This window comes from Panthera uncia, chromosome C2 (assembly GCF_023721935.1).
Source record: "Panthera uncia isolate 11264 chromosome C2, Puncia_PCG_1.0, whole genome shotgun sequence".
NCBI classification, from domain to species: domain Eukaryota; kingdom Metazoa; phylum Chordata; class Mammalia; order Carnivora; family Felidae; genus Panthera; species Panthera uncia.
The window spans coordinates 95930421-95955940 of NC_064810.1; the positions used below are offsets into that span (position 1 = coordinate 95930421).

The following is a 25520-nucleotide window of genomic DNA, read 5'->3' on the forward strand; positions in this document are numbered from 1 at the left end:
TTAAATCCACAGAATTTATGTTATCCTTATTCTTGGTGGTCTTTATAAAATTCGCAAGAGTCTGCCTATAGACAGATTCTACAGCTGAGCCTATGAATGATGCTTCCTTGTTCCGACAGGACAAAGCTGAAGGCTCTGAGATCCTACCAGGCGGTGTAGACTCTAAGGGAATATGGAAAGACGGATTAGGTCTTTCCTACCTTTGCTTTATTTGTCCTTTTTTTTTTTTTAATTATTTTTTTCTTTGTCTTTTTTTTTTTTAACATTTATTCATTTTTGGGAGACAGAGCACAAGCAGGGGTGGAGCAGAGAGAGAGGGAGACACAGAATCTGAAGCAGGCTCCAGGCTCTGAGCCGTCAGCACAGAGCCCAACGTGGGGCTCGAACTCACGAACCATGAGATCATGACCTGAGCTGAAGTCAAACACTTAACTGACTGAGCCACCCAGGCACCCCTATTTGTCCTTCTTTCTAATCCGTCAAGATTTCTCCCTGTTCCATAAGGCCCCAGTCTTCTCTCAGCCTTTTCATTGCTCATTGTATCTTCACTATTAAGGTCCCCAAATGGACAGGCCTTTTTGGACATATCTCATGTTCCAGAAGAATTCTTGTCTCTTGCTTCTTTCTTTTCCACTCCAGGCATTACTATCCTAAACACAAATAAAATCCCCCATCTTTGTTTCATTCCCTTTCCTTACAACTATTAGATTTTGCTTATCTCTGACAAAATAGGAGACAGTTCAGGAAGATCATTAAAAAAAAATTTAGGTAAAACTGATAGTTAAAAACTCTATATTATGTTATCCAGTAAAGTTCCACATTAGACAATTTATATTTTCATAGCGTGTGCACACTGTAAAATATATAATAGCTCATACACGTTAGAGGTTTATTTCTTGCTCATATAAATTAGGAAGTAGATATTTCTAATTGGTGGGCAGCTCCAGGTAAGGATTCAGGTGCCCGGGCTCCTTCCATCTCTCACCATTTGTGATTGCCACGCATCAAGCTAGTAGCAGGAGTGAGAGCAAGAAGGGTCACATGTGGAAGGTTTTCGTGGATCCCGGACACACCCCAACTGCAAGGGCAGCTGGAACACAGGTTATGTACACAGGTTGTGCCCAGAAAACAGTCTCATCCCCAATCCTTAGAGTTTGATGGTAGAAAAAGTTCTGTCTCTCCTAATAAACCAACATGCTTCCTTTCATAGATTAAGGAGAGTTCATGTGCCTAACGATGTTTTGTGTTTTGCCTTAATTGTCAGGCTTGAATTTAGTGTTCAATTAATACCGCTCTTCTTAATGTAGATTTTTCTGGAACAGCTATCTGCTATTTTCATTATATGACCCCTGTTCTTTTATCTTTGCTTTAATGGTCTAACCACCTATGTACCTTCATTGTAACTGAACTAAAACTCTTCCTGGAAATCAGTGGAGGTGAAAATGATGAATAAAAATTTAATATCTTTCAAGTATGATAAGATTTTATAAAGCACTTCTATAGGCATCATGTTATTTGATCCTCTCACCAGCCTGGAATGTAGGCAGGGTAGACATTTTTATTTCCCATTTACACACAAGAAGAATGAAGCGCAAAAATATTTAATTGAATTACCTCATGGGGCAGAGCCAGGACCCAGGGACAGATTGTCAACTTTCCAGCCCATTGTATGGCACGGCTCCCACTGGCCACAAGGCAACCTTGTGGGATGTTGTTGTAAGGAACAGGAATCTGATAGGATAAGGACTTGGTTAACAAAACAACCACGTTAAGTTAATAACATAGGCGCTCAGCCCTCGTAACTTGGGATTAACGTACAATCAGCAAATAATAATAAAATCAATGCAGAGAAAAGGTGGAAGAAAAAAAGGAAAAATAAGAATAATTTAGTACTTTATTATTTTTTTTTTCCTTTCTAAAGACATCTATGGGGCGCCTAGGTGGCTCAGTCAGCTAAGCATCTGACTCGAGCCCAGGTCATGATCCTATGGTTCATAGGTTTGAGCCCCATGTTGGGCTCTGTGCTGACAGCTCAGAGCCTGGAGCCTGTTTTGGATTCTGTGTGTGTGTCTCTCTCTCTTTGCCCCTCGCCTGCTCACACTCTGTCTCTCTCTCTCTCTCTCTCTCTCTCTCTCAAAAATAAATAAACATAAAATAAAATTAAAAAAAATAAATAAAATAAAGGCATCTCAATGGAGGCTTATGAGAAGGTAAACAGGTAAAGCTTAATCTAGAACTCTGTTATATAGTACGTTGTACATTCAGCAGCCTCAGTCAATTCATGACCTGCTAAACAAAGGCAGTAGATCAGAGCATTTCTTACCTCACCTCTCTTCGTGGAATCAAAAAACCCATTTTTGGTGGCAGCAGGAAATCAGTGAAGCTCAGGGGGGTCTCCCCTACCGCTCATCCAACATTAAGGTAATAATAACACAAAGCAAATCCAACACCACTGCAGCTGGTACAATTGGAAATGACTGACATTCTTTGGAGGTTTTGTTTGACTTGCTAGAATTCGTGGTTGAGGCTAGCAAACAATGTCATCACCAAAACAAAAGCAAGTAAAGTTGTTTGTCAACACACATGAAAAATCGACCTTCTTAAACACTGCTGACTTTGTGCCGAATTTTGTGATGAGTTCTAACAGCTTCATACCCTTTCCCATTTCTCTGTGTGCTTTTGGAGCAGGTGCTTATAAAAATTGATCCGGGTCAAAGAGGGTGGTGAAGAATGCTTTAGGTGAACAAATATTTTAACCTTGAGCTTTGGCCAGGATTGGAGCAGAGAAGGCAACCAAGAAACTTGTTATAAAGATGAGAGAGAGACAGTACAGTGCCTGTTGCTATTCATTTGTGGTGCATCAACTTAGCCAGACCTGTAGACCAAGGGCACGGCCTACTTTTTCAATTTTCTTGAGAATTAGAAAGAAAAACAAAATAGGCAACCGAAGAACTATAATGTGTGCCATTACTGCACATTTGTCATTCATTACCAAGTATATTACACTCAGTGATAACACAACCTCCCACCCCAGGAAGTCTCTGGATTGTCCCTTGGTGATTTCCAACTTTTTCCCAAGCCTCTGCTTCACACTTCCACAAGCACCTCAGGGTCTTTTCCCCCCTCATCATGTCTTACCACCATTTCATGGATATATGACCCCCATTAAATCTGGACTCTCTGGGCACTGACATTCTCTGCTGAGGACTATCAGGGACAGTGTTTTCCTCTACTCCTTCCCCTTCCACGTGTGCACATGTTCTTCTCTAATTCTCTCAACACTTCTGAGGTCAGGTTGCCACATTGCTCCAGACCTGCGTTGTCCAATATGGTGGCCATGAGCCCCAGGTGGTTATTTAAATTAAAGTGAAAATTAAAAAAAGAAGAATTTAATAAAATGAAAGTTCAGTTCTTCACAAGCACCAGCCATATTTAAAGTACTCAGTAGCCACAAGTGGTTAATAGCTATCATATTGGATAATTAAGTTTATAGAATGTTTTTATCATTGCAGACAGTCCTATTGGGCAATGCTGTTTTGGACCCTTCTCATGGTATCCTACTAATTTGTTCCATTTCTTCGTTTCTGGTTACATTTATATGGCAAAGAGGTTACTCTTTCTGTAAACCTACCCGGAGGTTGAAGAAAATATTTTTCTTCAGAAAATAGAGCCTGGAGGCCAGAAAATATTTTCCTTCGCTCTAGTCTCAGACCTATTTTTCTACATTTCTTCCCTGGGATGGTAAAGAATACGTAACATCTATTCCTTTCAGGGGAATCCTTATCTCCTCATCCGATCCCTTTCTACCTCCCCACAGGTAGTTAGTCTAGATTTATGGTTCCAACATATCAGTCACAAAATTATCCAGCACTGTAACATTACCCAAATTATTTAAGTCATGCTGGTCATATTTTAGTTATTTGAATGATTTAACAGTATTGCTATTTTAGGGCCTATCAAATGCTGGTGTCAGCTTGGAATATTCCTGCCCCCTCCCCCACAATTTCCCAGCAAACTCATACTCATACTTCATATTTACGTACTTCTCTCTCAAGAAAGTCTTCTCTCACCATCAAGGCTGGGTTATCACCTTCCCAGGTTTCTGTTCACCTCTTTTTGTAGCTTTCTGTATGTTCTTTTTGTTGTTTTAATTGCATATGCCCTAAGTACAATGCTGTTATTTAAAAACAAGTCGAAGGATCAGGCAGGCAGAGAGAAGTCAGTGCAACATCAATAGATCCCAGAGGGTGGACACTATGGATGCAGATGAGATATCTGGAGAAGAGAGTAGAGTGTGTAAGACAGATCTTAGGGAATTTTTTCAAGGAGGTAGAGAAACTGGAGTGGATACAATAAACAAAGAAGCAAGGTTATTTCCTGGAAGTTGAAAGGAGAGAAGCAAACAGAAAATGAGAGTATAGCCAGTGAAATACAATTTCATTCATTTTTATGATTCCTATTTAACAGTCCCTTTATTATTAAAACAAAGGTAGGAGGAAAACATTATTCTCATTGTAAAAAGTTGAGTCACACGTGAAATTGCCCTCTTACCACGGCCCACCCTCAGCCACTGCTCTGCCCCAAGTTAACTACTCTTGTGTTGCATCTTTCCAGTGTATTTTTTATTCATTTCTGCCCATAAATGCACATCCCCATATCACATATAGTTCTATTCTTCATAACTATGTCTACATATTTTATGCATTCAAGGACAAAATGCCACACAAATAGCTCCTAATCATGTGAAAAGATATTCAAATTCACTAGGAATTTGATTTGAAATGCAAATAAAAAAAGAAGACATCTTTTTTCATTCATCAGCTTGGCAAAGATTACCAATATATATTGTTGGCAAAGAATCAGGGAAATGGGTACTATTATTAAGACTGAATTGTCAAAGCTTTTTTGGTAGGCCGTTTTCCAGAACATATCAAATGTAAAATGTATCCAATGTGTACTTTTTGAATGAGCAATTCCAATTCTATAAGCTATCCTAAATGAATTATGACATGCATTAAAAAAAATCTATGTACAAGAATATTCATTGTAATTCATTTTAATATTGTCAGTAAGATGGACTATTTAAAATGGACCAAATATTTGTCAATAAATGAATAGATAAGGAAATGACAGTATACTCCTACTACTCAGCTATTAAAAAGAATAAGGCAAGCATATGAAATTGTCAGGATTTACTGTTCAGTGGAAAAAGGAAAATTGCAGAACCGTGCAAATCATATTCTAAAATGAAAAATGTCTGTGTTTCAATATGTATTGAGGTCTCAATCACGGAAAAATAGAATCTTGTAGCAGGACAAGCATAGCAGATGACTTGTGGGCACCTTATCTATATTGTAATTCAGAGCAAAGATAAATGTCATTAAAATGTCAGCATATCTAATAACCTAAAAATTCCATGGTACTCTCCTAAATGTGTATCTAACAACACTGAATTTAAGCAATGCTGAATTTAAAAGTGACACCTTTTATAAATACTTCGAGCTTCTACTAAGTAATGTTTCTCCACCAGCTTCCTTTCGCTGAGTTTTAACATTAAGAGACAGACTGTGGAGACCTATTTTATTGCCTTCATCTTACATGAGAGGAAACAAAAATCTAAAACAAAGGGATTTGTTTTTGTCCAGCTCCATTTGACTTGTGGGCAAAGCCAGAACATTGCTCAGTGTCTTCTGATATCCATTTCCGTCCCTTTTCTCATGGTGGACAACCCTAAACTTCGTTTAGAATTGTTTCGAATTTTCCAACATTATTTTACACAGTATTTTCCTATAACTTGACCATTGTTTATTACTATGATCTCCTTCTGAAATTTGCTGTAACTGGTAAAACAGATGAGCATCTCTTCTGCAATATGGAAGAGGACGGTAAAAATATTTTCATCCATTATCTCATTCTTGCAACAGGTATTTATTGAATGTCTACCCTGTGGGATTTGAAAAGCACTTAGACCCTGACCTTCCTTCACAGAAGGGTATATGCCAACAAGTAAACTTGCAGTTGCTCTGTAATCACTCCGTGCTCTGAGGAAAGAACAGAACTGGGAGAGCATACGGCTCACATTGGGGAAGGGCCTCCTGGAAGGCTTCTTGAAGGAAGTAAAGTCAAAGCCGCCACCTGAGGGAAGGGCATCACGCAGGCAGGTAAATGCAGGTTGGGAGATTAGTTTTCTGGAAAGAGGATATGAAGTGCAGAGTTTGGTTGGGCAGAAGTAGTTGGTACTTTCAGGCATCCATTTACCTGTGTCTTTGTTAGTCACAAAATTTTAATTCTGTCCAGACTCGTGAGCCCTCGAATCATTGATATCATCCTGTAAATGAAAATTAAAACTAAAATTCACTGAAGCAAGCCAAAAAAAAAAAAAAAAGGCAATATGAACCTTGGCTGGCAGACTAGTGTCTCCTGTTGTGCTGTTCAGTCTCTCATGAAAGTTGGTAGGTGAACATAGCAGACCATGATTTAAACTGATGCATCTGTTTTGAAATAGCATATCTAATCTTCTGCTCCAGAAGATGTTCACAAGGGTTGACAGCAAACGCTAATACATATTCATAACCAATAGGCTTCGTAACCAAGGGAAATTGAGGCAAGTGCAACAGAATGCAGCATGAGACAGCAGCATGTTAATTTTAAATTTAATTATAGAGATGGAGGAAAGAATGCATTTTGATAGTGCACACTCATTCAGCTGTCATGGAACATTACCCCCAAATCATGCCAAATATTTGACAAGAAGAAATAGTATTTTGGGTGAAATGCTTGATAAAACTAGCAGGTTCTGGAGAAAATGAGACTCTGAAACCGTATTAGAAACTATTTTTCATGTAGAGAAAAAAAAAGCATTGCAGAATTTTAATGATAGGAAGTAAAAAAAAAATAAAAAGCTTTCAAACTAAGGAAAGGTTTCTGGTCTATAGAATATTTTCAACATGCGTAAATGCTAAATTCAGTTTGAAGAGCATGCATCTTGTTGTCTTGTTCAAAGCTGATACCAAATGCTTCAAATAGTCTTTGGCGTGGAGCAGTTGCTTGGTAATTATCTGTTGAATATGAATATGAATGAATACATAAACCTACCCCATGCTACTTTGTCTGATGTACAAGTTCAATATATATTTATTAATGACTAGATCAGTGGATGGATGGATGGATGGGTGGGTGGAAATATCCGCCTAAGCCAAGTCACATTTTGTTTTTGTTTTTGATTTTTTTTAACGTTTATTTATTTTTGAGACAGAGAGAGACAGAGCATGAACAGGGGAGGGGCAGAGAGAGGAGGGAGACACAGAATCTGAAGCAGGCTCCAGGCTCTGAGCTGTCAGCACAGAGCCCGACGCGGGGCTCGAACTCAGGGACCGTGAGATCATGACCTGAGCCGAAGTCAGACACTTAACCGACCGAGCCACCCAGGCACCCCATGCCAACTCACATTTTGGCATTAATTCGCAATATTCATTACTCACCAGTGAATGGTGGCAGTGAACTTTGGGTCAGTGACATGTTAACCCACTGCTAACTTTGACATGGGAGAAAATACCTAGATTTCTGAGGAAATTGGATTGTCAGTCTCTCCATAGTTTTTAACTGGCACTTATATTCTTACCTTGGGCAAATCCTTATTTACAGAGCAGGGAAAAAAGAGGAAAAAATTTCTTTCCCTATTTCATTAAAAAATATTGCTACAGGAAAAAGTTAAGGAAAAAATAAATATAAATAGCATTTCTAAAAGTTGGCAGAATTTAAAAGAAGGAAGCGTCTGCTTTAAAAATGTATTGCTTTGTTTTGCCAGCAAGTATGTGAACGTTTAGGCTTATTAGAACTTTTTTTTCAGCAGCCAATTGGTGAGTCTTAAGAGGAATGAGCTCAGTGGGGGTTTTGGGTATAGACAATCTCATACTTTACTGATGGAAATGTAAATTTGTTCAACTTTTTGGAGGAGGATTTGGCAAGATATATCAAATGCTTTAAGAATATTTAAATTCTGACCCAGCAATTATGTTTCCAGGAAATTTCCCTCAGGAAATAATTGGACAAATAAGCAAAGACATATGTGTTGGGATGTTTATTGCAGGACTGTTTATATAAAACAACAAAGCATTGGGAACAATTGAAATTTTTACTACTGTGGGGCCATAAATTGTATATCTTCTCCATAGAATATTGTGCAGCTGTTAAAAATGAAGGTAAAGACCAACCTATATTGCACAAGGCAACCTTCATGATATGCTGTAACGTGGAAAAGCAGCACACAAAGATACATATATCATGACACCATTTCAGAAATAACACACAGGTATTCTATTTCTGCCCAGAAGAAAATCTGAGACGTTGATGGCATTATGGAGGATTTTAATTTTGGGGTTATTTATATTTTCTATTTTCTATAGTAAACATAAACTACTTTGTGCAAAAAAATAATTTTACAAATGTATTGGCACACTTACACATTACTAATTGAAAGCACATGATCGCTTCTTAATTTAAAGAAAGGCTGTCAAGTTTCTTACAAAGGGTATATTTTTGGAGGTTTGCACTTAGGTTTTAGTGCTTAGTTTTGACATAAGTTATAGTGAAATCCAAATCTTACAAATCTCAAAGGCTGGAGGAAGTTTTACAGAGTTCGTGCTTCTTTTTTTTTTTTTTTTTTTTTTTTTTTTATAAGAATAGCTTATGAGAACTGAGCGTATCTGCAGAAAATGCTTTCTAGGCAAAAGGAAAGGATTTTTCGAATATTCTTTGAAAGGTTTTCAGGCAGACAGGAAGATTTTCTAAATGTCTAAAGTTGTGCCCACTGAGATAATCAAGCAGACATCCTGAGTATGTTAGCTTTTTTTGCAAGAAAAGTTGGAAGCAATACTGGGTTGTTGTTTTTTTTTAATTGCTCAATAGTTACATAGACATAGCGAAATAAATTTACAAGCATTATCTTAGAAGAGCTGAATGAGAATATGTTTTCTAATAGAGCAGACATTTTTCACGTTTATTATAAGAGAAGTTTCAAAAATACGGGGGTATTAATTTTTTACCTCAAAAAGAACCAGACAGATGGGGTGCCTGGGTGGCTCAGTTGGTTAAACATCCAACTCTTGCTTTTGGCTCAGGTTATGATCTCGCAGTTGGTGAGATCGAGCCCCTCGTTGGGCTCTGTGCACTGACAGTACGAGGACTGCTTGGGATTCTCTTCTCTCCCTCTCTCAACTTCTCTCTCCTCTCCCCCACCCCAGAAAAAAATAGAAATGAAAGGGTATACTTTCAAAATCTGTTAGGAGTTTTTGTTTGGAAAGTCTATATTCAAATTGGAACAAATGTCCACCGGAAGAAGGTTTTATTAAAGCCATACTTTTTACTATAGCCAAATTAAATTTTCAACTGAATGGACTGACAGTTAATTATTTTAGGCTGTATGTTTTATAATGAAATCAAATTTCCTAAATTCTTTATATTTCCCTAGCTATACTAAATATATGCTTGTGAATTTAGGTTGATGTGGATGTGTCTTCAACAATAATAACTTAAAGTTGTAAGAAAATTATTTAATGTAAAGAAGGCCTATGTGCAGATTATCTTATTGGACCTTCATACATACCCTGAGAGACGTTATGACTGACTTGTGGGCCCACAAATTTTAGGTAGTGAATTCAAGCATAATATTCAGATGTTAACTAAATTAGTATTAATTTAGATATATACGTATACTTAAACACATTATACATATATTTTTTTCCCCAAAATGACTCAAAGGTATGTTATTTTGCCACTGAGTACTGAATCTAATACAGATTGAGAGTTTATAGCAACCAAATCATGGTATATGGAAGCTCATTTTTAGATTGAAGGATTATTTTCTCTTTCTTCCTGTGGAGTTACCTTCTGCCAAGAAGTCCAGGATAGGAACCTCTGGCTCACCTAAAATTCATAAAGTAGCAGTTGAAATGGCTCATGACGAGGTACAGGCTACAGTGAGTCACAATGACAAGATGTTGGTCTTGTATGCATGAAATGGTCTTGGGCTCTGGAAACGGGTAGGTAAACTTTACTTTCACTGGGCTCACTTGGAACAGTTTTGTATTTGAGGAAGACCAACTGACACGGTGTATACGGTTGCTATTTCGTATTAAGCCCCAAACTAGCACCTGCTACCCCGATGGCAATGGTCACAGAAACTGAGAACTTCGCATAATCCTGTTAGTCGAGTCTCCTTCACATAATCTTCGGGCCCGCTGAGAAGTCTCTTAGAAGCTAATTAGCAACTAGCCCCTCCTGATAGATAGGATCAGTTTACTAAAATTAGTAATTATGTACACCTCCAAATCCTTACACACACACACACACACACACACACACACCAACAAATGAATTTAGCTAAATCCTTAGAGAAGACTCATTGCTGGTGTGAAGTCCTTCTGTTCTTTAAACTATTTAGCAGGAAATTAACATTTCTTGGGTATAAATGTGGTGTACTCACATTAAATTATCCCATGTGGTCCACATAAAATATCAGCTAAGCCTGGTAACAGCCCTAACAGTTAGTTATTATTATCTCTATTTATTTACTTTTAAATGTTTATCTATTTGAGAGCACACGTGTGTGCATGTGTATGAGTGGGGGGGGAGGGGCAGAGAGAGAGAGAGAGAGAGAGAGAGAGAGAGAGAATCTCAAGCAGGCTCCACTCTGTCAGCACAGAGCCAGACACAGGCCTCATTCCCACACACCCATAAGATCATGACCTGAGCTGAAATCAAGAGTCAGTCACTCAAACGACTGAGCCACCCAGGCACCCCTTATTGTCCCTATTTAGAGGTACAGTAACTGAAGCTAAGGCTTAGACCTCCAATTGCACACCTACACTCTCCCTACCATAGTATGCGATGAGTATAATATAATGGAATGAGTGAATTAATTCTAGTACCAGAAGATAAGTGGGAGCCACTGATAAAATGAGAATTAACTGTGAGGTTGAAGTTAATGCATATGTGCCTTTAAGTTTATATAAAAGATCACATACTTTCTTGTACATTTAATTTATTAAAGCTGGCATATAATAGAATTAATAAACATAAACCACATACTGATCAAGGCATAATGCTTCTTGAAACAAGTTGGGCATTTTTAATAGCAAATTCGTTTTTTTCGTTTTTTTTTAATTTAAAAAATTTTAATGTTTATTTTTTTATTTTTGAGAGAGAGAGAGAGAGACAGAGCACAAGTGGGAGAGGGACAGAGAGAGAGGAGACACAGAATCCAAAGCAGGCTCCAGGCTCTGAACTGTCAGCACAGAGCCCAACGTGGGGCTTGAACCCATGAACTGTGAGATTATGACCTGAACCAAAGTCAGACACTTAACAGACTGAGACACCCAGGTGCCCCAATAAAAGCAAATTCCTAAATTTTAACCAAAGGTATGGCAAAAACTGGTTTTATTTTCAAACTTAAATCACTAAACAGTCAATAATAGAGCTTCAGGTATATTATATAGTTGCTCTTTTCTGTCAAACTTCCTAAATTGGGAGTATTCCTCAAATCTCCCAGTGCAGAGTGACATTATCAATGTGTAGAAAATTATAAAGGTTATTGTGTATGTTACTTTGGGGAAGAAAGTTTGTCATCTTGTTTATGGTCTAGTTGTAATTCCGTATTTTAGAATATAAAAAAGACTCATTTTGGTATTTATCAATCAAAACAGTTTCCTGTTCTTAGAAATAAAAATAAATCACTAACTCATACGAAGAAAATACTCTGAGATTCAGCTTTAAAATGTTTTGAACATAACATAATATAATAACATAAATATGCAGCTGATTGATGTCATTATAGAACAGTTTAAAATAAAACTTTTGATCAACATTGACTTAGCTTTCAGAAACAGTTTGCAGTCTTGGCTCAAATGGAGTGGTTTTAGGATCAGATTTCTTTCTCCACACTTAAAATCTGGGTCACTGAAAATTTTCCATCTCTCTAAATGTTTGGGGCTAAAAATAATTTAACAAACAAAAGAATGATGGACTTCTGAGTAGTTCAAAGGGATGTATACCAATTATTTCTCAGAACGTTAATTTAATTAAGTTAAAAGCCTAGACCAAATTCTATTAAACACTTGACTACTTAGTTTTTGCTCACATGATACCTCACTTGATTTTTTTTTATTAAGATGTCATATTTTTAGAGTAGTTTTAAGCTAACAACAAAATTAAGGGGAGGGTACAGAGATTACCTATATACTCCCTACCCTGAAACATGCATAGCCTCCCCCATTATCAACATCCCCAACCAGAGTGGCACATTTGTTACAGTTGATGAACCTACATTGACCTATCATAATCATCCAAAGTCCACAGTTTACATTAGGATTCACTCTCGGTGTTGTATATTCTGTGGGGTTTGGACAAATGCATAATGATGTATATCCACCATTATGGTATCATTCAGAGTAGTTTCACTGCCCTGAAAATCCTCTATGTTCTGCCTATTCTTCCCTCCCCCACTCCTCCAACCCCTGGCAACCGCTGATTTTTTTTTACGGTCTCTGTAGTTTGGTTTTTTCCAGAATTTGATGTATTTGGAATCATACAATATGTAACCTTTTTCAGAGTGGCTTTTCTCATTTAGTACTATGCATTTCCAGGTCTTTTCATGATGTGATAGCTCATCTCTTTTTAGCGCTGAATAATATTCTATTCTCCAGACATGCCTCAGTTTATTTATCCATTCACCCATTGAAGGACATCAACTGGGTTGCTTCCAAATATTGGCAATTATGAATAAAGCTACTATAAACATCTGTGCAGTTTTTTTGTGTGGACATAATTTTCAGTTCATTTGGGTCAAGACCAAGGAGTGTGATTGCTGGATCATATAATAAAAATGTGTTCAGCTTGGTAAGAAACCGCCAAACTACCTTCCAAAGTGTCTGTCTGATGTTACATTCCCATCAGAAATGTATGAGAGTTCCTGTTCTAGATCCTTGCCGGCATTTGCTGCTTCAGTGTTCCAGATTTTGGCCATTCGAATGGGGTGTGTAGTGACACCTTGCTGTTTTAATTTTCATTTCCCTGATGACATATGATGTTCTTTTCATATGCTTATTTGCCATCTGTATCTGTATATCTTCTTTTGTGAAGAATTCAGTAAGGTTTTTGGCCCATTTTTAAGTTGGGTTGTTTTCTTATTGTTAAATTTTAAGAATTTTTAAGACATATTTTGGATGAGTTCTCTATCAGATATATCTTCTGAAAATATCTTCTCCAAGTCTATGGCTTTTCTTCTCATTCTTTTCACATTGTATTTCACAGAGCAGAAGTTTTTAATTTTAATGAAGTCTATGAATTCTTTCTTTCATGGATTATGCCTTTGGTGTTGCATCTAAAAAGTCATCTCCAAACTGAAGGTCATATAACTTTATTTCTATGTTATCTTCTAGAGTTTTATAGTTTTGTGTCTTACATTTAGGTCTGCAATCCATTTTGAGTTAATTTTTCTGAAGGGTGTAAGGTCTGTGTCTAGATTCGTTTTTAATCATGTGGATGTCTGGTTATTCCAGCACCACTTTTTATAAGTATTATCTTTTCTCTATTGTATTGCCTTGGACCTTTTTCAAAGATCTATTGACTATATTTATATGGGTCTATTTCTGAGCTCTCTGTTCCATTGATCTTTTTATCTGTTCTTATGCCAATAACGCACTATTTTGGTACTTACTGTAGCTTTATAGTAAGTCTTGAAGTCAGGTAGAGTTAGTCCTCCAACTTTGTTCTTGTCCTTTAATATTGTGTTAGCTCATCTGGGTATTTGGCTTCTCCATATAAACTTTAGAATCAGGTGGTTGATATCCACAAAATAATTTTCTGGGATTTTGATTGGAATTGCAAAGAATCTATAGATTATTTTTGGAATAATTGAGATCATAACAATATTGAATCTTCCTATCTTGGATCTTGGAATATCTCCATTTATTTATTTCTTCTTGATTTCATTGATTGGAGATTTGTAGTTTACCTTGTTTAGGTCTTATAAATATTTTGTTAGATTTATATTCATTTCATTTTTCTGGTTACTGATATAAATGGTATTGTGTTTTTAATTTCAAATTCCACTTATTTGTTGTTGGTATATAGCAAAGCAATTGATTTTATATATTTTCCTTGTATCCTGCAGTCTTGCTGTAATGGCTTATTAGTTCCAGGAGTTTATTTGTTGGTTCTTTCAGGTTTTCTACATAGATGATTATGTCATCTGTGAACAAAGATAATTTTATTGATTCTTTTCTAATCTTTAAACCTTTTATTTCCTTTTCTTGTCTTATTGCCTTAGCTAGAACTTTCATTATGATGTTAAAAAGCAATTGTGAGATATCTTGTACCAGATATTAGTAGGAAAGCTTCCAGTTTCTCACCATTGAGTGTGATGTCAGATGTCCATTTTTTTTTTTTTTTTTGCAGATATTCTTTAGTAAGTTGAGGAAGTTACCCTCTATTCTTTGTTTACCAAGAGTTTTTATCGTGAATGGCCATTGAATTTTGTCAAATGCTTTTTCTACATGTATTGATATATCAATTAATTTTAAAAACAATTTTATTGTAACTGATATTGCCATATACACTTTACAGATGGGGAGAGTAAGCCTCAGCACTGAAGTAAAGTTCCTACAATTACTGGTGGAATTAGGGTTAAATCTGCAATTACTTGACTTGCTCTACAATATGCTTCCTCCCAGAGCTTACTATCAATCCTGACTCTTTGGCTCCAAGGTAGTAGGAAAAGTAGATTTCTTATCATGAATCTCACCAAACTCAACAACCTATTAAATAGTAAAATGTATACTTATTTGAAATATTATTACTTCAAATAATAATAATAATAATAATGATATAGTATTATTCTCTTTATTCACAGATTTTGTATTTGTGAGTTTGCCTGCTTACTAAAATTTATTTGTAACCCCAAAAATGAATCCTAAAAACACTTTCATGGTCATTCACAGACATGTACAGAGTGGCAAAAGGTTTCTGCCCCCAATGTTCATATTCTAGGATGAGGTCAAACAACATAACACTCTACCTTTTTATTCTAGCACTCACACTGCTAACAAGCATCTAACTTGAGGTCTACTAATACCAAGTTCATTTTGCATTTTTTGTTTTTGTTGGTTATTTCACTGTTTAAAATGGTCCCCAAGTGTGGTGGTAAGGTTCTGATTAGTGTTCCTAAGTACAAGAAGGCTATGATGTGGGGTCACCTGGGTGGCTCAGTCTGTTAAGCATCTGACTTTGGCTCAGGTCATAATCTTGCAGTTTGTGGGTTTGAGCCCTGTGTCGGGCTCTGTGCAGACAGCTGAGCCTGGAGCCTGCTTTGGATTCTATGTCTCCCTCTCTTTCTCTCTCTCTACCCCTCTCAGCTCATGTTCTCTCTCTCAAAAATAAACATTAAGAAGGCAGTGATGTGCCTTATGGAGAAAATACAGGTGTTAGATAAACTTTCTTCTATTGGTCATGAATTAAATATTAATAAGTTAACTTAATATGCTAAGTTAAGTGTCTTTCAACAGAAACACACAAAACAAATTATGAATTGATCAAGTGATGAAAATATTGTGACCAAAGGGTCATAGAAACATAACTCTGTATTTCGTCTCTGAACTATGGTTCAGTAGCTGCTAATTTAGTACTTGCAAAGACTTTATAGAGCATAAGTGCCACTCATCACAAAAATCAAACATATGTGCTTTTACTGTAATGGTGTACTTGTAATTTCACTGTAATGGTGTATTTACCAAAGTGGACTGCTTGCTTATGCATTAAAGTTTCACTGTGGTATAATTTCACTGGCTGTGCTAAACTCTGTTCATCTATCTTCTGTCAACCACTATACTAGTTTCCTACTGATGTTATAACAAATTAGCACAAACGTAGTGGCTTAAGCCACAAGTTTATTATCTTACTTTGGAGGTCAGAAGTCCAAAGTGGGTTGGACAGGGCTAAAATCAGGATGTGTCAGAATTGTCTTCCTTCTGGAGTCTCTAATGGAAACTCTGTTTCACCTTTTCCTGCTGCTGGAGGTGCTTGCCTTCCTTGGAACATAGCCCCACGTTACTCTGACTGCTGCTTCCATCATGATATCAAATCATTGACTCTCCTGCCTCCCTTTTCCAGTTATAAGGACATTGGTTATTGAGAATGTCAGCTTGTAGCCCTGTCAGTTATTTGCTCCCCAGCCCAAATTAACTTAAGTATAGTTATAAAGTAAAAGACAACTTTTTTTTTTAAGCTGGGAAGACTTACTGATTGGGTCCACATTTGGGTGTGGTATGGTACAATGCCCTAGTACTTATGATGCTTTCACTATCATCTTGTTTTCATTCCTATTTCTAGCCCTCAGAACCATGTCAGACTATTTGCATGTCCAGAGAAGAGTTCATGCAAAGAATGACAGAGATTGTTGGTTGGGGCACAAAGGAAGAATATGGGGAGTTCTTTGACAAAGTGGATGTGGCCCAAGATGGCTTCATTAACTGGGACAAGTTGACTTCATTTATGCTGTTAGCACTTCATGAGAACGATGAACGAGCAAAGGCAACTGTGGTTCCCCAGTGGAAAGACCTTGAACTCCTTCCAACGAAACACAAGGACATCATTCAAAAAGTAATTTTCTTAAAAAGTTCAAGTCGTTATCTGACCATCAGTAAAGAAGGTTTATTAGGAATCTGGGGAGAGAATTTAAAGCTCCAAGAAACATTTCCCATCACTTCAGATGCCACCAAGCTTAAACACCTGTGGGTGACAAGTATGGTTTCTCTGGAAAATATAAACAAGGTACCACGTCTTTATAAATAAATTATTGCCTGTAAAAGGGGAAAAATGATAGGATGGGGCTCCTGATCAATATCAAGTATAACACCAGCAGGGACTGAGAGCTTCAGTCCCACTTTGTGCCTCTCATCTGATCTGGAGGGAATGCGAGTAGAGCCAGTGAGCTTCTCAATTTCCCAGACTGTTTTCTTCAGCTCCTTTAAAGGACACAGCTGACAGTGACTCAGATTCTTGGCTCTGTCCCAAATGTGGCCATGCTGCATTACTGGCTGGTAAGACGTTTCTGACTCCACAGTTTATGGTAGAATCATGGGTCTATATGAGGCGCTGAGAGGTTATTACAATGCATGGCACAACTCAGTGCAATCACAGGGAACTGCTTATCTGATTTTAACCACGGTTCAATTTCTTAATTCTGATGGGTAGGGCCCACTCAGTACAAATATCCTTATGTAACAGCCTATGAGCAAGATAATGTATTGAAAGGAAAATCAGTGTGTGAGGGAAGGATGAAGATAACTTAAAGAATCCATATTCTTAGTATTTTATATTAAGCAGATGATAAACTTCACTATGAAAATTAAAAAAAAAATCTTTTAACATTTATTCAGTTTTGAGAGAGAGAGACAGAGCATGAGCAGGGGAGGGGCAGAGAGAGAGGAAGACACAGTATCTGAAGCAGGCTCCAGGCTCTGAGATGTCAGCACAGAGCCCGACGCAAGGCATGAACCCATGGACTGTGAAATCATGACCTGAGCCGAAGTAGGATGCTTAACCAACTGAGCTACTCAGGTGCCTCTACTATGAAACTTTTAAATGCACATACAAGCAGAGATAACAGTATTTTTTTTAATTTGTTTTATTTTTTATTTTTTTAAATTTACCTCCAATTTAGTTAGCATATAGTGCAACAATGATTTCAAGAGTAGATTCCTTAGTGCCCCTTACTCATTTATCCCATTCCTCCTCCCACAACCCCTCCCATAACCCTCAGTTTGTTCTCCATATTTACGAGTCTCTTCTGTTTTGTCCCCCCTCCCTGTTTTTGTTATTTTTGTTTCCCTTCCCTTAAGTTCATCTGTATTGTCTCTTAAAGTCCTCATATGAGTGAAGTCATATGATTTTTGTCTTTCTCTGACTAATTTCACTTAGCATAATACCCTCCAGTTCCATCCACGTAGTTGCAAATGGCAAGATTTCATTCTTTTTGATTGCCGAGTAATACTCGATTGTATATATATACCACATCTTTATCCAGTCATCCATCAATGGACATTTGGGCTCTTTTCCATACTTTGGCTATTGTTGATAGTGCTGCTATAAACATGGGGGTACATGTGTCCCTTTGAAACAGTGTACCTGTATCCCTTGGATAAATGCCTAGTAGTGAATTGCTGGGTCGTAGGCAGTTCTATTTTTAGTTTTTTGAGGAACCTCCATACTGTTTACCAGAGTGGCTGCACCAGCTTGCATTCCCAGAGATAACAGTATTAAGAACCAATATCTACCCTTGGCCATTTCCAATTCACAGCCAGTCTAGTTAGATCTATATCTCCCCTCTTTGAAATCCAAAGCATACAATTGTTTAATCTGTAAATATTTCATAAAAAATCTCCTTTTTTTTAGCATAACCATGATACCACGATCACATTTAATAGCAATTACAATAATTCCTTATTCTCAAATATCCAGTCAAATACACATTTTCTTTTCTTGTAATTTTTTAATAGTTTGTTAATTCCTCATTTGATAGTTTATTTGAATCATGATCTGAATAAGATCCAAACCATTGTGAATTGTTGATATGTCTCTTTTGATCTATGTGTTTTTCCCCACCTCTTCTTTATTATTGCATTGTTTTGTTATTGCTATTCTGTTTTTGTAAGAGAAACTGGTGTTTGTTCTTTAAAGTGTCTCAGTCTGGATTTTGCAGACTGTGTTTAGAGGGGGTTGTTTTACATGTCTCCTTGTTCCCCATATTTCCAGTAAATTGGTAGTCAAATCTAAAGCCTTGATCGGTTTCAAGATGGTTCGTTCTGAAATAGGTGTTCCTCAATCAGGAGGCACAAAATGCCTGTTCTCTCTCTTCCTGGGATGTGGACAGTTATTGCTGATTATTCCTTGATCTGTCAATTTATTAGGGGTTGCAAGATGATGACATTCTAATTCCATCATTTCTACTTTCTTTATAAGCTGGAATACCTCTATAAAAAGAAATTCCACCTGTCAATTATTTAGTTATAATGTAGTACAAATCATAGAACAAAGGAGGATGAATGGCTAATTCTTTACTTCTATTTGCCAGTATTCAGAATCCTCTAAAGACGAAAAATGAGCAAAACTATCATTATTGTTATCAATATCATCACAAACTCATGAGTTTAAGCAATTTTATTTGCTTCAGTCCACCGAGTTGCTAACTCATCCTTAAAATTGTACCATCTTTATACACTGGAATGAATACAAGTCAGCTTCTGAGTCTTTTCTGCTATAACTGTGTTAGTCTTTGAAAGCTTCTTTGTTTTCTGGTGTGACAAGCTGTTCCAGGATCATCTTGCATATTTATTATGCCAGAGCCAGAGTCCTCCGTGTTTCCAAAAACCCAGGGTTTTTTTAAGTGGGAAATGGTAGGCTCTACTGCCTTGAACGTAAAGAATCATCATCATCATTAACTTCCAACGTGATGCACCCTGCTCTATTAATCTTCTCAAGATCACCATGAAGTGGACATTGTTCCTACTTTAAGAATGAGAGACTAGGCAAGGAGAGGTTGTGGAAATTGCCCCAGGTCACACAGAATGCATGTTGTAAGATTTGTATACAGAGGCAGCTTGATTTCAGAACCTGTGTTTCAGAGTCTTTGCTGCCTCTAGAGTGGTAGCTGGACATCATCACATCCAGTCTCTTCTTGCTAAGGATCTGGTGTTAATGTTAACTATATGGATTACAAGATGGTTCAAGCCCAGATTTTCTTTTATATCTGTGTGCAGCATTCTGTTATTATCATGCAATGTTTATGTTGTTATGTTGTGTAATGATTATGTCGCATTGTTTCTTCTTTCCAGGACTGATAACTAAATCTTAGCCTTTCCTTTGCACTTTTGCAACATAGAAGTTTAAAGAGGGTTGCTTTTTTCTTCTTTCCTCAAAGAGCTTTATTGAGATGTAATTATACAAAATGCACCGCACATACTAAAAATACCCAAGTTGACAGATTTTAATACATTTGTCTACTGTGAAAAATCAACAGTACAATGAAGATAATGAACATAATCGTCACGCTCAAAAATGTCCTTGTGCCCTTTTGTAATCTCCTGTCCAACCTCTCCCATCTCTCCTTGTCAGGTAGCCACTGATATGCTGTCACCATACAATAGTTAGCATTTTCTAGATTTGTATATAATTTACATCATATAGTGTATACTCGTTTTGGTCTGACTTCTTTAACTTGGCATGTCATTGGATATATCAGTTTATCTTTTTATTGTTGTGTAATATTCCACCATGTGGATATAACATATCCTTACCAACATTTGGTATGATCAGGGTTTTCTTACCCACTTAATTTTGGCCATTTTAATAGGTTTGTATTGGATCTTATTGTGGTTTTAATTCACATTTCCCTAATGACTAATAATATTGAGCTTATTTTCATATACTGATTTGCTACCTGTATATCCTCTGGTGAAATGTCTGTTCAAATCTTTTGCCCATTTTGTTGTTGGTTTTATTTCACTGAGTTTTGAGAGTTCTTTATATGTTCTGGATATATACATTTATCAGATGGATGATTTACAAATACTGTCTTACAGCACATGTTTTGTCTTTGTATTTTCCTAACACTGCTTTTGGTAGTTTCATTTTCAGATTGTTCATTACTAGTGTATAGAAAAAAATTGATTTTTAAAAATGACCTTATATCCTGCAACTACACTGAACTCATTTACTGGTTTTGATCATTTTTTGTTGCTGTTATTCTTTAGGATTTTCTGTGTTTACGATTATGTCATCTACTAACAAAGATAGTCTAACTTCTTCCTTTCCAAACTGGATGCTTTTATTTCTTTTTCTTGCCTAATTTCCCTTTCTGGAAATTGCAGTGTGGTATTGAATAGTAGTGGTGAGAGTGAACATCCTCATCATGTTCCTGATCTTAGGGAGAATACATTCAGTTTTCCACCATTAAGTATGATATCAGTTGTGGGTTCTTTGTATCAAGTTGAAGACGTTTTCTTCTATTCCTGGTTTGTTGAGCATTTTTATCATGAAAATGTGTTAGAATTGGTCAAATGCTTTTTTTGGATATATTGAGAGAATCATATAGATTTTGTCCTTTATTTTATTAATAGAGTGTGTTACATTGATTGATGTTTGTATGTTAAAGTAGCCTTGCTTTCTGATATAAATATCAGTTGGTCATGGTATGTCATCTTTTTTATATGTTGTTGGATTCTCTTTGCTATTGTTTAGTTGACAAATTTTACATCTGTATTCATTAGGGTTCTTGATATGTAGTTTTCTTGTATGTTTTTGTGTAGTTTGGTGTTAAGATGGTATTGGCTTCATAAAATGATTTTGGAAAAGTTGCCTCCATTTTATTTATTTATTAATTTTTTTGTTTTTTGGAGAGATTGAGAAACATTGTTGCTAATTCTTTAAATGTTTGGTCGCATTTATTAGTGAAGCCATCTGGGCCTGGGATTTTCTTTGTGACAACGTTTTTGATTACAATTCAATTTTGTTGTTTTACTGATATGTTTGCTGAGATTTTCTATTTGGTCTTGAGTTAGTTTAGGTACTATTTTTGTTTTCAGAAATTTGGAATTTCATCTAGGTCGTCTACTTTGTTGGCATGCCATTGTTTATGATATTCTCTTATAATCTCCTTTTATTTTTATCAGGTCGATAGCAGAATACACTTTTATTTCTGATTTCAGTGATGTGTATTTTCACTCTTTTTTATCTTGGGTTAGTTTAGCTGAAGTTTGGTCAATTTTATCGACAAATGTATTTACACTTTTAAAAATAGTTTTGGGATTTTATCTAACTTGTGAAGGCTACTTACAGAGTTTTTATCAACTGATTTTTGTGAAAGACTCTGCTTGCTTTATAAAGCATAATTTGTAAAGCTTCTGGTATGACTGTGTGATGCTCTAGACCTCTGTTTTTGTCTTTCCTTTGTGATTAATCATCTCGTCTCCCGTGGATGGATGAGGTTGACAGGTGTGTGAAATGGAGATACAGAGGAAAATATGTTCAAATGCCTTTAACGGGAAGAACTTTTTCTTGGCTAGAGTCCAAAGTTAGAATAAAGTCCACTTGTGCTGCCATGCTGTGCCTCTATAATACTGTCAGTGACCTGAAGGGAACAGTGTCTGATTTGGGGCTAAGAGTCGCATGTCTCCTTTGTATACTGATTTCACTAAATTCATCAGAAAAAATACTTTCTGTATTTCTGTATTTCTTGAACAAATATTTTCTATTTGTTACTTTAGATAGCAGTGGCTTTTACGAGTAAAGAGATTTGTTTCTATGATCTGCTGTCCAAAGGAGAATTTCCTTGTCAATATAAACTCCAAGGCCTGAAGGGAACACCGATTTGTATGGAATATTGGTATGACGTCCTTGATGCCAATGAATCAATTCTTTCTTTTGGGGACATAACTGGAAAGGTAAGTGAGGGAAGGAAAAGTTGAACACTATGGATTTAATCAGCAAACTGTAGCTCAACATAGAAATAGAATACAAGGAGTGTGACCTCCTAATTGAGCTACACTACAAATTATAAAGCCACACCTGCTGGGCGTGGAAAAGAAGGATTAGGTCACAGTTCCCTTTCTTGCTTATGAAAAACAGCCTTCATGTGGTTTTCTTGTCTATGTATAGTCTCATTTTCCTTATTTAGAAAGAAATTGTAATTTTTTTTCACCAAACGATGCTTGATCTCTTAGGTCCCAGTTTTAATAAACATCAAATTTTAAATGCCCAAAATTATCTCTTATAACTCTTTCAAATTAATTACCCTGATTTTCATTTAAAAGCCTCCTCTGTACCCGCTCCCTGGGCAGTGCTTGTTTCCTGCATCACTTAACAAAGGGATAGATGCATTAGAGAGGGCAGCACAAAAACCCGGACATTGGATGCAATGACTCCTCTATCACATTCCACCTAACCGCTAAAAAATTATTATTTGTTGAATGCCCATGAGCTCTGAAGTGGTCTAATTTGAACAATTTCCTCTCCTAATTGTGAAAGCTTTTCACTCTTTGTGTTTTTAATCACAAGTGTATCATAAAAGCAAATAATGAACTGCCCTTGGTAATTGCTTTACCAACATTATAGTTGTTTTGTCTTTTAGTATGACTGCCTGCATCGTTTAAATAATATTGAGGAAATTCCCATTAATTCAATACCTATTCCTTATTAATCTTAAAGAACATAGATTTTTTTTTCCAACAATGATCCTGCCCATTTTTGTTTTCCTTTCAATATCTGTCTCAAGGTTCAAGCAATTGTTTTCACGACGGCCTTGATTTCCCTGTTTGAGCGTCCTGCTAATGCACACGAAGACGAAGAAGCCACTGTGACTATTAACTGGGCAGAGCTGCTCTCTGGATATCACAAATGTTGCTATACATTAGAGCATAATCTTCATCATGGAGATTGGGTCAGGCAAGGTACTCAATTTGAACAGTAATGAAAGAAACGGTCACCTTTGACGTCTACATTTACATTTTTTGCTGAAAATGTTTCCCATAAAATGTTAGTCTCACAACCAATAATTGGTTCTCCGGAAGTTTGGGCCTGGATTGTCAGCTATCTCCTGCACACTAACAGTTCTTTCTTTCTTTTCTTTCCTTCTAAAATTTCATGCAATTAGTTCAGGTGAACTGTGCATTGAAGACATCTCAAGAGAAGGGAAAAAATTGTCATAGAATCCATTTAACTTCAACCCAACTCTGATCCTAAAAGTCTCATCTACGGGCACCTGGGTGGCTCTGTCGGTTAAGCATCCAACTTCGGCTCAGGTCATGATCTCACGGTTCGTGGGTTTGAGCTCCTCATCCGGCTCTGTGCTGCCAGCTCAGAGCCTGGAGCCTGCTTCAGATTCTGTGACTCCCTCTCTCTCTCTCACTGCCCCTCCCCTGCTCACACTCTGTCTCTGTCTCTCTCAAAAATAAATAAAACGATAAAAAAATTTTTTTTCTAAGTCTCATCTAGCCACATCCATGGCTGCTTAGTGAAAGAATGCAACAAGTGCCCTCAAAACCACTCCTTTGTTTTCTTCATGTTTTCATGAAAGTATATTCTTTTGATTGTCTTCAAAAAGGATCTTCTTTTTTTCCTGTTTGTTGATATAGTGACTGGGTTCGTCTGATCTACAGTACTTGAGTAGTATTTCTCTGTGTGACAGATTATGTCATAAAATAGCATCTATAGAAAGCCAGAAAATTCCTAATACCTTGTCATCAATGAGTTTATTAGTTTCACAATATATATAACTTATACAAAGTTTGCCTCTAGTCCAGGATCTACATGTGCAATATCTGTTCTGATATCTCTTGGGTCCTAGTATCTACTAGTCTATGATAACTTTCTCACTTTTAAATTGCAACATTAAATTATGCCCATTGAAAGGAATGGAAACTAACAGTCTCTTTGACTATTATCTTATAGGTCTATTCCTAATATACTTTGAAGGAGAGATAGTCAAAATGGACCCAGCTATTGGCCCTTTTAGTATTTTTACCCTCTTTGGAGTTTAGAAGGTTGCAACTAATTCTTTAATTCATGGCCCACAATAGTAATATCCCACAAGATGGGAACTATAGGTTCTATATTTTTTTCTTCACTATAAATCGTATCACATCTTTGATACCTTCTGCCCATCCTTTAATTCTGGCATGATATTGAATGTGGGAAAGACAGAAGATGATTTTTTTGGTTATCTCCTCTGTGTTGCAGGCACAAAATTGTGTGTTATGTTTGTATAACATGGATATAAGAATCACAGTACTAAAAAAATGCAGGGAGCTATTGCAGCTGCTTCCAAACAAGCATGGTAATTGAAATATACTAGCCATGCAATGTTATATTAGGTTCCAGTGTACAACATAGTGATTCCACAACTCTGTACGTTACACTGTGTTCACCACAGGCGTAGCTATTATCTGTCACCATACAACCTATTACAATATCACTGACTATATTCCCCACACTGTACCTTTTATTCCTGTGATTTATTCATTCCATAACTGGAATCCTGTGTATCCCACTCCTCTTCATCAGTGTTGCCCATACCTCATCCCCAGCAACCATCAGTTTGCTTTCTGTCTTTATGGATGTTTCTGCTTTTTGTTTATTCATTCATTTTGTTTTTTAGATTCCACATAAAAGTGAAATTATAGGGTATTTGTCTTTCCCTATCTGATTTATTCCACTTATTATAATACCCTCTAGGTCCATCCATGTTGTTGCAAATTGGAAGCTCATTGTTTTTTATGGCTGAGTAGTATTCCATTGTGTGTGTGTACGAGTGCGTGTGTATATGTGTATGTATATATGTATACGTATATATATGTATATATGTCACCTCTTCTTTATTTTGCGTATCTGGGCTATTCTAAATAATGCTATCATAAACATAGAAGTGCATCTATTTTTTTGAATTAGTGTTTTTGGGTTTGGGGGGTAAATAC

At 36.6% G+C, this 25520-nt stretch overlaps 1 protein-coding gene across 1 annotated transcript in view; it reads left to right on the plus strand.

The window, feature by feature from the left end:
• Positions 1-25520, plus strand: part of WDR49 (WD repeat domain 49) — a 145813-nt gene that overhangs the window by 4620 nt on the left and 115673 nt on the right. Inside the window, exons 2-4 of the mRNA XM_049628591.1 lie at positions 16384-16824; positions 22317-22493; positions 23324-23498. Coding sequence (XP_049484548.1) covers positions 16384-16824; positions 22317-22493; positions 23324-23498 — 793 coding nt within the window. The remainder of the gene's footprint in view (positions 1-16383; positions 16825-22316; positions 22494-23323; positions 23499-25520) is intronic.